Source organism: Lampris incognitus, chromosome 19 (genome assembly GCF_029633865.1).
Source record: "Lampris incognitus isolate fLamInc1 chromosome 19, fLamInc1.hap2, whole genome shotgun sequence".
In the NCBI taxonomy this organism is placed as follows: Eukaryota; Metazoa; Chordata; class Actinopteri; order Lampriformes; family Lampridae; genus Lampris; species Lampris incognitus.
In genome coordinates, this window is record NC_079229.1 from 11,284,572 (window position 1) to 11,297,407 (window position 12,836).

General features: G+C 47.6%; 1 protein-coding gene across 1 annotated transcript in view; it reads right to left on the reverse strand.

Annotated features, from left to right (window-relative positions):
* Positions 1–402: 402 nt before the first annotated feature.
* The window catches only part of LOC130130158 (solute carrier family 22 member 13-like), a 57,449-nt gene continuing 45,015 nt past the window's right edge, over positions 403–12,836 (reverse strand). The window contains exons 4-9 of the mRNA XM_056299894.1: positions 7,181–7,352; positions 5,731–5,851; positions 5,526–5,620; positions 2,189–2,395; positions 767–883; positions 403–601 (exon numbers count right to left, since the gene is read on the reverse strand). Of these exons, the coding sequence (XP_056155869.1) occupies positions 403–601; positions 767–883; positions 2,189–2,395; positions 5,526–5,620; positions 5,731–5,851; positions 7,181–7,352 (911 nt within the window). The remainder of the gene's footprint in view (positions 602–766; positions 884–2,188; positions 2,396–5,525; positions 5,621–5,730; positions 5,852–7,180; positions 7,353–12,836) is intronic.

Here is a 12,836-nt window from a genome sequence, read left to right on the forward strand (position 1 = left end):
ACTTCTTCTTCACTTCTTCTTCTGGCATCCTCTCACTTTCCAAGATTGTGTTAAACCGTCTGGTTAAAAACTCCACTGCCATCTCTCCTAAACACCCCCATGCCTCCACAGGGATGTCATCTGGACCAACTGCCTTCCCACTCTACATCCTCTTTATAGCTGCCCTCACATCCTCCTTGCTAGTCCACCGCACTTACTGATTCACTATCCCCACATCATCCAACCTTCTCTCGCTCTCATTTTCTTTATTCATCAGCCCCTCAAAGCACTCCTTCCACCTTCTCACTCCTCCCTTCTAAGCACATATCCATCTCTATCCTTGATCACCCTTGGTTATTACATATTACTTATTCTTTGAGTTAACTAAAGTGTGGTTAAAAAAAAAAAGAAGGCTACTTGAACTCACATAGTTTGGGTGTGGTCCTGAAGTTCAGCATTAAGGGTCTCAGGCAGCAGCAGGGCGAGCCCCCCAGCAACGAGGGGGAGGATGCCATATATCAGCATGGGGATGGCGAAGTGGTAGACCTCGAGGAGCCTGATGAGAGGGGCCAGGATGCCCCCCACACGAGCACACATGAAGTTCACACCTATTCCGTTTTGTCTGTTGGGGAGGAAAACATAGAACAATGGAAAAACTATCTCCTGTCTGGCATTACATTCAGTGAAAACAGCATTATTGTCCTATAAAACAGGAATTATATGCATTTTTTTTAAAAGCAGAGAGTGTACAGTATTATCTTTGCACGCTTTGAATTTTGGCCATTACCGGAGAACAGTAGGGTACAGTTCCGCAGAATAGACATAGATGATGGAAAAAGAAATCGTGGAGAGGAACTTTCCCAGCACTGCTATTGCTGTTATCACCACAGGAAGGTCTGAGGGGCAAATAATAATCAAATAAAACATTGTTAAATGCAAAGAACAATAATAAAGGAGTGCTACTTGTGGGACCTGTAGTGTAGGAGGGTGCTGTTTGGTCTATAGGCAAAACATCAGGAAAAAAACAGTCCACACCAAGGCAACCCATCTTCAAAGTATCAAAAGACAGAAAAAAAAACTTATATCTCAGAAATGTAAAAGACACTGACATGGGCCTCCGGGTGGCGTAGCGCTCTCATCCATTACCCACCAACACGGGGATCACCAGTTCGAATCCCCATGCTACCTCCGGCTTGGTCGGGCGTCCCTACATACACAATTGGCCATGTCTGCAGGTGGGAAGCCAGATGTGGGTATGTGTCCTGGTCGCTGCACTAGTGCCTCCTTTGGTCCGTCGGGGCGCCAATTCGGGGGGGGAGGGGAAACTGGGGGGAATAGCGTGATCTTCCCACGCTCTACCTCCTACTGGTGAAAAACCTCACTGTCAGGTGAAAAGAAGTGGCTGGCGACTCGACATGTATCGGAGTAAGCATGTGGTAGTATGTAGCCCTCCCCGGATCGGCAGAGGGTGTGAGACAGATCAGGACGGTTCGGAAGAGTGGGGTAATTGGCCAAGTACAACTGGGGGGAAATAAGAAAGACAATGACATGTTTCATGATTTCATCCAGAAGGCCTTCCTTAGGACATCAGAAGGCCCTCTGGCAGAAACATGGTGGTGTCTTTTGATACTTTGCAGAAGAGCTGCCTTGGTCTCAACTAATTTTTTCCTGTTGTTAAATGGAAACTATCCTGTTTTTGTTTTTTTGGGGGGGGGATTTTTCCCCCCTTTTTCTCTTCAGTTGTACCTAGCCAATTACCCCACTCTTCCAAGCCATCCCAGTCGCTGCTCCACCCCCTCTGCTGATCCGGGGAGGGGTGCTGACTACCACATGCTTCCTCCGATACATGTGGAGTTGCCGGCCGCTTCTTTTCACCTGACACTGAGGAGTTTCAACAGGGGGATGTGGTGCATGGGAGGATCACGCTATTCCCCCCAGTCCCCCCCCCGAACTGGCGCCCCAACCGACCAGAGGACGTGCTAGTGCAGCAACCAGGACACATACCCACATCTGGCTTCCCACCCGCAGATACGGCAAATTGTGTCTGTAGGGACGCCCGACCAAGCCAGAGTTAACATGGAGATTCGAACCGGCGATCCCCATGTTGGTAGGCAAAGGCATAGACCACCACACCACCCAGACGCCCTCTTAAACTATCATGTTTTTTTAAGAATGTAAGTGTATTTTAAAACTAGAGGATACCCTTTGGATAGTGAGGATCGAAAGGCACGTGGCACCCCCAAAGACCAGGGTAACTACCAGACATATTCTCCTCCCAAAGTGGGCGATAATCACCGCGCTGGCTAGACGTGCAGGAACTTCTACAATGCCAAAGATGAATTGTGTGAGGTAGATATCAAGGCCAAAGTCGCCAACGTTTAGGCTGAGTCCATAGTAGACCACATTTGTTGCAAACCTACCAAGAGAATGGGAGAGTTTGGTGTTAACACAAGGAGACACAAAAAAAGCCTAAACAAACAAATGACTTATGATACTGTATATGCAAAACATCTACATACGATCTACAGAACATCATTGTTTTATTCATTCATTCGTCTTCAGCCACTTCTCTGGGGTAGGGTCGCGGTGGCAGCAAGCTATGTAGGACACTCCAGATATCCCTCTCCCCAGCAACACCCTCCAGCTCCATGTGGGGGATCCAAAGGTGTTTGCAGGCCAGATTGGACATGTAGTCCCTCCAGCGGGTTCTGGCTCTACCCCGGGGTCCCCTCCCAGTTGGCCGTGCCTGGAAGACCTCCGAAGGAAGGCATACAGGAGGCATCCTAATCAGATGCCTGAACCACCTCAACTGGCTCCTTTCAACGCGACGGGGCAGGATGAGGAGTGCGACGGGACAGGATGAGGAGCACGACGGGACAAGATGAGGAGCGCGACACCCTACGGAGGAAAGTCATTTCAGCCGCTTGTATCCACGATCTCACCCTTTTGGTCACTACCCAAAGCTCCTGATCATAGGTAAGAGCTGGAACAAAGATTGACTGGTAAATTGAGAGCTTTGCTTTCCGGCTGAGCTCCTTCTTCACCACAACAGTCTGAAACAACATCCGCATTACTGCTGATGCTGCACCAATCTGCCTGTCAGTCTACCACTCCATCCTACACTCACTCATGAACAAGACCCAGAGATACTTGAACTCCTTCCCTTGAGGCAACATCTCATCCCATCCCCGGAGGGAGCAAGCCACCATTTTCCGGTAGAGAACCATGGCCTCAGACTTCGAGGTGCTGACTCTTATCTCAGCCATTTCACACTCAGCTGCAAACCACCCCAGTGCACGCTGGAGGTCAGGTCCTGATGAAGCCAACAAAGCCACGTCATCTGCGAAGAGCAGAGATGCAATTCTGAGGTTCCCAAAGTAGACATATTCCTTACATTGGCTGCGCCTTGAGATCCTGTCTATTAATATCACAAACTGAATCAGAGACAAGGGACAGCCTTGACGGAGTCCGACACCCACCGAAAATGTGTTTGGCTTTGTGCCGAGAATGCGGACACAGCTCTCACTTTGGTTATACAAGGACCAGATGGCTTGTAGCAACTGCCCCGGGGTACACGGTCATAAGCCTCCTCCAAGTCCACAAAACACATGTAGACTGGTTGGTCAAACTCCCCTGTCCTCCTCAGCACTTCTGCAAGGGTAAAGAGTTGGTCCGTTGTTCCATGGCCAGGACGGATTCCGCATTGTTCCTCCTGGATCCGAGGTTTGACAATCGGTCGGAGCCTCCTTTCCAGCACCCTTGAGTAGACTTTCCCAGGGATGCTTAGCAATGTGATGCCCTCATAATTGGAGCACACCCTCTGGTCCCCCTTTTTAAATATGGGAACCAGTCTGCCACTCCACAGGTGCTGTCCCCAACCTCCACACAACACTGAAGAGGCACGTCAACCAAGAAAGCTCAACAATGTCCAGAGTCTTCAGCATCTCAGGGCGAATCTCATCCACACCCGGCACCTTGCCACTGCGGAGGTTTTTAACTACCTCAAGACCTCTGCTAGGGATATGGGTGGGGCTTTCACTGAGTCTTCAGACTCTACCTCCTCCACTGAGGATGTGTTAGCCAGGCTCAGGAGCTCCTCAAAGTGTTATTTCCACCACTCAACAACATCCCCAGTCCGGGTCAACAATTCCCCTCCCTGGTTGAACACAGCCTGAGTCAAGCCCTACTTCCCCTTCCTGAGTCACTGGATGGTTTGCCAGAAGTTGCTTGAGGCCAACCGAAAGTCCTCCTCCATAGCCTCACCGAACTCCTCCCACACCCAAGTTTTTGCTTCCGTGACTGCCGAAGCCACAGCCCTTCTGGCCTCCCGGTACCTGTCTGCTGCTTCAGGACCCGTGGGCCAACCAAGCCCAAAAGGCCTCCTTCTTCAGCCTGACAGCTTCCCTCACCGCCGGTGTCCACCAGCGGGTTCTTAGGTTGCCGCCTCAACAGGCACCGATGACCTTATGACCACTGCCTGCCGTATCTGCAATAGAGGCTTTGAACATGGCCCACTCAGACTCCATGTCCCCAGCCCCCCTCGGGATACACAAGAACTTCTTCCAGAGGTGGGAGTTGAAGACCTCATGGACAGGGGCCTCTGCCAGACGTTTCCAGTTCACCCTCACTACACGTTTGGGTTTGCCAGGTCTATTCATCAGCCTTCCCCGCCATCTGATCCGACTCACCACCAGATGGTGATCAGTTGACAGCTCTGCTCCTCTCTTCACCCGAGTGTCCAAAACATATGGCCGCAGATCTGATGATACAACCACAAAGTCTATCATCGATCTTCGGCCTAAGGAATTCCGGGACCAAGTAAACTTATGAACTACCTTATATTCCAACATGGTGTTTGTTATGGCCAATCCATGACTCGCACAGAAGTCTAATAACAAGGCACCGCTTGGGTTCAGATCGGGGAGGCCGTTCCTCCCAGTCATGCCCCTCTAGGTTTCTCCATTGTTGCCCACATAAGCATTGAAGTCCCCCAGCAGAACTATAGAGTCCCAAGGCGGAACCCTATCCAGGAACCACCCAGAGACTCCAAGGCTAAACACGCCAAACTGCTATTCGGTGCATAAGCACACACAACAGTCAGAGCCTTCCCCCCAGTGACTCACAGTCGTACAAAGGCGACCCTCTCATTCCCCGGGGAGAACTCCAACATGGCGACGCTCAACCAGGGACTTGTGAGTATCTCTACACCCGCCCGGTGCCTGTCCCCTTGGCCAACTCCGGAAAAGTAATGAGCCCAGCCCCTCTCCAGGAGTTTGGTACGAGAGTCCATGCTACGTGTGGAAGTGAGCCCAACTATATCTAGTTGGCACCGCTCCACCTCCCGCACTAGCTCAGGCTCCTTCCCTGCCAGAGAGGTGACATTCCACATCCCGAGGACCAACCTGTGATGCCAGAAGTTGGCACGCCTCGGTCCCCGCCTTTGCTTGCCACCCGTCCTGCAACGCACCCTACCCCAGTGCTCATCCCCGCGTGTGGTGGGTCCACGAGGTGGTGGCTCCAAGGAAGGAAATTATATGAATACTCACCAAATGTAGCCCATAATGATAGTACACTTTCTCAGATATGATATCCTGAAGAGGTCCAACATGCTTCCTGCTTTGGAAGTCGGCTCCAGCTCCAGCTACATGAAATAACGGTCAATTGTAGTGTTTTTGGTAATGTTAATTGTATTCAAAGCATTATTAGAGATTGTTTTAAGATGAAGCCAAAGCATGGCTGAATGGAACTCACCTTATCCAGCAGAGCTTCGGGGACCTTCCTCCTATTTACCCTGGCTGCCCTCCGGATTGCCTGGCGTGCCTCCTCCTTCCTACCTTGCGTCATGAGCCAGCGGGCTGACTCTGGGAGAACCCTGATGGACACAAAAGTGCAGAATTCATATGAACAGTTTTTACCTGCCACACCCCAGACCGGCCATCAGTTCATCACAGGGCTGACACACACACACACACACACACACACACACACACACACACACACACACACACACACACACACACACTCTCACACTCATTAGATTCTCCAATTAACCCAACTTTCATGTCTTTGGACAGTTATGGGGGAGTGTATGGTGTGTGTGTGTGGGGGTGGGGCAACCTGGTGAAATCGAAGAGAGAACATGTAGAAGAGCTGAAACCAAACTGTATGGCTCTCTTGCTTTGGAGAAACTGACCACCAGGTCCAGGATAAAATCAAAGTAATATTCATTTAGGGCATTGTTTCCCAACCCCAGCCCCCAAGTCTTCAAACGTGAACTCAGTGTATCTTCCCTCAGTGTGGGAAGATGATGGCCGCATGGCGGCATGAGTTCACGTTTGCAGCGGCCTCACCCAGTACCGTCCATGCAGTGTCTTTGTCCACGTCTAAGTTTGTCTTTGTTTGATGGCTGGGAGAGCTGGCGCTGGATCGGCTGGGAGAGCTCGGTCTGCTGCCTCCTGTGGGCCCAGGGACCACAGCCCTGCCTGGAGCTGTGCCCGAAGAGGTAACACCAAGGGTGGTCTGACAGCACGTGGAAGCGGGGCAGGCTAACCTAACTGCTAGGCCATGCAGACTGGCAGTTCCAATAACACCTAGGGCGATCTGTCGGTGGCCTCGCCTAGCCTTGACTGTGTTTTTTAGTATCGTCATGTGGAATGTGGGGAGGTATGTCTAACGTTTCTGGCTGGGAGAGCTAGCGTTGGATTGGCTGAGGGAGCTTGGTCTGCTGCATCCTGTGGGCCGAAGGACCACGGCCCTGACCAGAGCTGCACCTGAAAACGAAACACCAAGGGCGGTCTGAGAGAACGCGGAAGCGGGGCAGGCTAATCTAACTGCTAGCCCATGCAGACTGGAAGTTCCAATAGTCATCGGGCTGGCGTTCATTCTCCTGAACAATGATTTTTTTTTTAGTTTAGATATATGTTTTTTTGTAGTTTTTGGATGTGTGTTGCACTGCTTTGGGCTAGGGGAAATGATGTTTCATTTCATTTCATGCACTTGCGCACATGAAATGAAATGACAAAGTGTTACTGATTCTGAAGGACCCCCTTGTCCTGCAGATTTTCATCGTAATCCTGCATCGTTAGGCCTGCTTGTAGTTAAACAAGCAGTGGGTTGGGAAACAATGATTTAGAGGACAATCTTCCAGGCAACATAAGTCCCCTAAAAAAAAAAACTGTCTAAGTATAGAGGGCAGACTGACCAGTGGAAGAGACCGAAGTACAGGACGATAGGGCTGAAGAGCACCAAGTGCATGATCCTCCAGTTGCGGATCCCATAGGCGATGCCTGATAACACCATCAATCCGACTGAGTAGAACGTGTGCGGGACAACGGTGAACAGAGCCTGTTTAGAGGTACCGGTCCACTCAGCCCCTTTGAACGGGGGAAAAAAAAGAAATTACATCAAAAAGGTTTGTGGCTGCCAGGTTTATACCCCAAATACATTCACATCTACGCTGAAGTCATTTTTATTTAGCCTCCTGATGGCTATGCAAATATGTGATAACTGCGTTGGTATTTTCACTCTAATCTTACACATTCATTTAAAAAGAATCATCAGTGAGATTGTGTAAACACCATCCTTACTGCTAAACAAACAAAAGTTAAAAGAAATACTGAACTAAAGTTTTATCTATTAATGTTCTACCATTTACTGGAAAAGATCTTCAGGCTTTGTCTTCCATATTTGTTTGTTAACCGCAAACAAATTCAATTCTTCAAACTTGCAACTTTCTGACATTTATTCTGCATTTGGCTGCTATGGTAAAAATAATGCCTCGTGTCATTTTTCTAGGAAAGGTTCTGTTGTATCTTCCTTAGAGTATTGACCAACTTATACTGCTAGGTTACAACATAAATCAGTCGGGAGAGGGATTCGAAATTTGCCGCCATGACAGCCGGTGGTTTTATTATACAACAACTGTCACATGACACTCCAAGGCACCAGTAATATCAATACCCTGGTCCGCCTATAGGTGGCAGCAACGGACCAGGTATAATCACAATATATAACATCTCCTCCCCACTTAATGAACGTGTGGCATCACTAATATCAGAACAAACACCTGTAACCAATAAGCCACTATCATGACATGTAAACACTATGTTGTCCATGGTAACTAAAATATTTCAAATCCCTGGAATCAAAACTGTTCAATTAAAAATAACAATATAATTAACAGTCCCCCTTACTCCCATTGACAAGCAACAATATTACTTTTTTTTTAACGGAGGAAATGAGGTGGACTACTCAGACCCCGCCATAACCCTGGGGATTATTCTGCCCCATTCTTCAGGGTGTGGCTACTATAAATCTAGGCGTTTAGGAGACCGCTGTTCTCTCTGGGGATACCGGCGGTTACCACCAGCCTCTGGCGGATCTACAAGGGGTGCAACAGGGACAGACGTTAGTGTGGAGCATGATGACAGTTCTGTCTCTGAAACTGCTGAAGAGATGGGCCCAGAAGAAGCAGGTTCTGTGTGACCTGGTGCATTATGGGTGAGGGTGGGTTGGGCTGGGTTGTCCTGCTCATATGGCTCAGCACAGACCACTGGTAGTGGTGATGTAGTGTTCTCAAATGCTGTTTCTGCAGCAAGCACTTGGTCTGTGTGTCTCCTCCAGATGGTGTCCTCAGTTGTCCGGACTGTATAGGACACAGGCCCTGTCTGTGCCAGGATGGTGGCTGGCACCCATTTTGGTCCGGTGTTATAGTTGCGTGCCAGTACACTGTCACCTGGGAAGAAAACCCTTTCTTTTGCTTTATGTTGGCGTTGTTGAACCTGAGTTTGTTGTTTCAGGTGAACAGTCTCTTTGGTCATTGGTGGTTTTAGGAGGTCGAGGTTGGTGTGGATTTGTCTCTTCATGAGCAGTACCGCAAGAGCAGCTCTTGTGGTTGTGTGGAGCACATTTCTGTAAGACAGCAGGAAGTTGTTAAGCCCCAAGCACTGAGTTTATGGTGACTTTGAAGTTGCCGCAGATTCTCATCGAATTATCTTTTTTTTATAACTGGCACGATTAGAGTGGCCCAGTCACTCTGGCTGACAGGCTGCAGCACCCCCCTCTTGACCAAAGATTCCAGCTCGGCTTCCACTTTTGGCTTTATTGCATAGGGAACTGGTCTGGCTTTCATGAACCTTGGTTTGCTATCCGGCTGAATGTTCAGTTTAACTGTTATGTCTTTCATTGTTCCCAGTTCCTCCTTGAAGACATCTGCATGTTTGTTCAGAACCGTTGTCAGACGTTTTTCACCTTTGCACACCATACGAATTTCAGGCAAGTCCAGTGTGAGCTCCTCCGGCCACGACCGACCCAGCAGAGATGGAAAGTTCCCTTTGACTACATACAATGGTGGCCATTCAGCAGGACTGTGACATTAACGACGCCTTTTGTTCGCACTGACTCGCCGGTGTATGTTTTCAGTTTGAGGCTGGTTGGTTGTAATGGAAGGTGCTGCAAGGTTTCCTTGTGAACAGCATACGACACGATGGAGACAGCTGCACCGGTGTCAATTTCCATGTGCACTGGTTTCCCCTCCAGCAGTGGAGTTTCCACTATCCATCTGGACCTCCCTGCACTGACAGTACATACACTGATGCCTCATCTGATGAGCTGTTGGGCTCAGCAGTGGTGTGGCTTGGTTCCACACTGTGTACAGACTGTCTGTTTTTGAATTTGGGCATTGGCTTTTTGGTTACTTGCCTTCGGTTTCTGTCAGCTCCCTTACTTCTGCAAGCGTGTTCCAGGTGCCCCTTTTTTTCCACACTTCCTGCAATCCACATCCTTACTCCAACAATCAGCTGCAAAATGTCCTGTTTTGTCGCATCGGTAGCATTTTTCATAAGCCCCCTTGTCCTGGTGGAGACCCGGTGTAGTTTACCACTTGCACTGAGGTGCTGAGCCTCCCTGGTAGCTAGCTCCATTGACACAGCAATCTCGACAGCTTTATCCAATGTGAGTGAACCTTCAGCAGACGTTTCTGAGTAGCCTCACTCCTCAGCCCACACACGAGTCTGTCTCTTATGGTGTCATTCAGCACATCATTGAATTCACAATGCTCTGCTAGCCTCCTCAGTGCAGCCACAAACACTGTTACACTCTCCCCTTCCTCTTGGTTTCTTTTATGGAAACGAAAACGTTCTGCAATTACCAGTGGCTTGGGTGTGGAATGGGCCGTCAACGTAGCCACTATGCTAGCGTAGCTTTTAGTCCCAGGCTTGGCTGGCTGCACCAGGCAACGCAGCAGACCAAAAGTTTTCGGTCCCATTACACTCAAGAACGTTGACACAATCTTCTCATCTGCAATCCCATTCGCTTGAACAAAGTATTCAAAACGTTCTGTGTAGGAGCGCCACTGCTCAGTATTTTCATCAAAGGGGTCAACGCTCCCAATAATCCCCGCCATTTTCACCTCGTTCGCCGCTTTTTTCACGAGCGTCTTACCTCTGCCGACACTACAGGCTCCGACGGTGAAGCTAACTTGCTAACCTGCTAGCTTCCAGCTTTCACAGCAACAGTCCGGCTCAGAATCTTCAAAACCAGCGGAGAAACACACGCAGATGTCGAATAAGATCCTCGTCGCCACTTCGTTGTATCTTCCTTAGAGTATTGACCAATTTATACTGCTAGGTTACAACATAAATCAGTCGGGAGAGGGATTCGAAATTTGTCGTCATGACAGCCGGTGGTTTTATTATACAACAGCTGTCACATGACACGCCAAGGCACCCGTAATATCAATACCCTGGTTTGCCTATAGGTGGCAGCAACGGACCAGGTATAATCACAATATATAACAGGTTCCACCCAAAATTAACCATTAAAATGTTTGTTTGTACAATACTGTTCGTGGTTTGGATATTCGTGGATAAGCTGGTACAGCTTTAGAAAGTACCAAGTAGGACATAGTATGTTTGCATGCCCTGTAAATCTTCAGAATTGTAGCTGTAAAATGAAAATAATGACATCTTTAAAGCTACAACCCTGAAGATTTACATGAAAACAAATGTCAATTTTGACACAATCACTGTAAATCCAACGTGGTACAGAACAGACATGTAATGTTTGAGATTTCTTAATCATGCACTCAGACTCACAGCAGTAAATGAATAGGATGTGTAGACAACTGCTGATCTTTTACATTGTCTCCCTTCACTCAATGGTACTCCATTCCTGCTTTCCCAAGCAATAACTTGATTTTTCTAGTTGTGCAACTACGTTTTCATCAGTTGAGTTGCTCCTGTTACTATTTACTGTCAGTAACGCACATACAAGTACATGATACCAGCTAGACCCGTTTAGGACAGGCATTTAAACGCTGCTGTAGGTTTATAAGTGGTGATTTAAAGTGATAATGTCCCTCTCATTTAAGATCCTAGATCTTTCCAAAACTTATTTGTTACTGAACAATTAAAAAATAAATGAACAGTAGTCTGTTCATCGTTTCCCCAAAAAGTGCAGCAGCCATCAATATCTGTGAACTTTGCTATAAGTGCATTAGCTGGGTATATATTGTGCAGAAGCTTGAAATTAATCTCTCTTTTACCTTCTTTGAAATACAGTATGGTAGCAACCAAACCCTCCTCCAGTAAATGTCCTCAACACAAGAATTCCAGTAGCACTTCCCTTTAGGTATCAGTTTATACCTTCTTTGGAAGATTCTTCTGATATGTTTACATTTTTTTTTGCCAGTGAGTTCAGTTCCATCTAACATTAGTGACGGAAGCATAGTTTTAGTCTCCCCGCTGCATAGATAACTTAATTAATTGAGTTAAACCAAGAGGAAGTGCATGTATTATGGAATTAAACTCTCTAAATGGAATTGGAAAGTCACGAACCACCATAAATTCTTCATAGGATAAAACATTACCAAAAACATCAAAAAGGTTTAGAATGTGATTAATATGTCTGTGATGCCATTTTGAAAAAAAACAAAAAACGATTTATTCCTAATGGTAATATCACTGTTGTTCCAAAGGAGTGATTTACTAGGAGCAAATTTGTGGATTAAGGCCAATTTCCATGCTAAAAGGGCTTGCAGATGGAATTTAGATAAACGAACAGGTAACCTATTTGTTACATAATTGCATTTTAGAAGGAACGAAAGGCCCCAATTGGGTATGGGATTATATACCAAATTGATATGGGATTTGAAAGACATATTGTAGCGAATTCGGGGGGGGGGGGGCACAGGAACTGTCGCGGCCTGGACGCGAACCAGTACCGCGAGAGACATCGCTGACCGCTCCACTAAAGGGTCAGACCCATCAACCAGCGGCCAACGTGTCTACTTATCCATACACGTTACACTATCCCCCTCCTCCTTCGGGAAAGCGCGTATCCCACTTCTGACACCAATGTAGCGAATTCGGGGGGCAACCACAGGAACTGCCGCGGCGCGAGCCCGTATCGCGGGAGACATCGCTGACCGCTCGACTAAAGGGTCAGACCCGTCAGCCAGCGGTCAACATGTCTACTTATGCACGTTACAATATTTTCAGCCAGTTTATTTCAAAGGTATTTACAGTGTCATTAAAGTCCAGAAATTCAAGACACCCCCCCTCCTCTCTAGAATTGGAAAGTACAGATTTTTTAAGTCTTATGTGAATTGTTTTTCCATACAAAATGTAAGAAGGTTTTATTTATTACTTTAACTGTAGACTCTTGAATAATTAGTGACAATGATGGGTAGACCAAGTGGGACAGACTTTCTGCCTTGGAGAGGGGCCCCCTTCCATTAATAGGGAAATCTCTCTGAGGCCATAAGTTAAACATATTTCTGACCTTTTTTCTTCAACTAGTAAAATCCTAGTGTTCTGTATCTACCAGGTGTTTGGTGACATGTAACCCAAGATACTTGA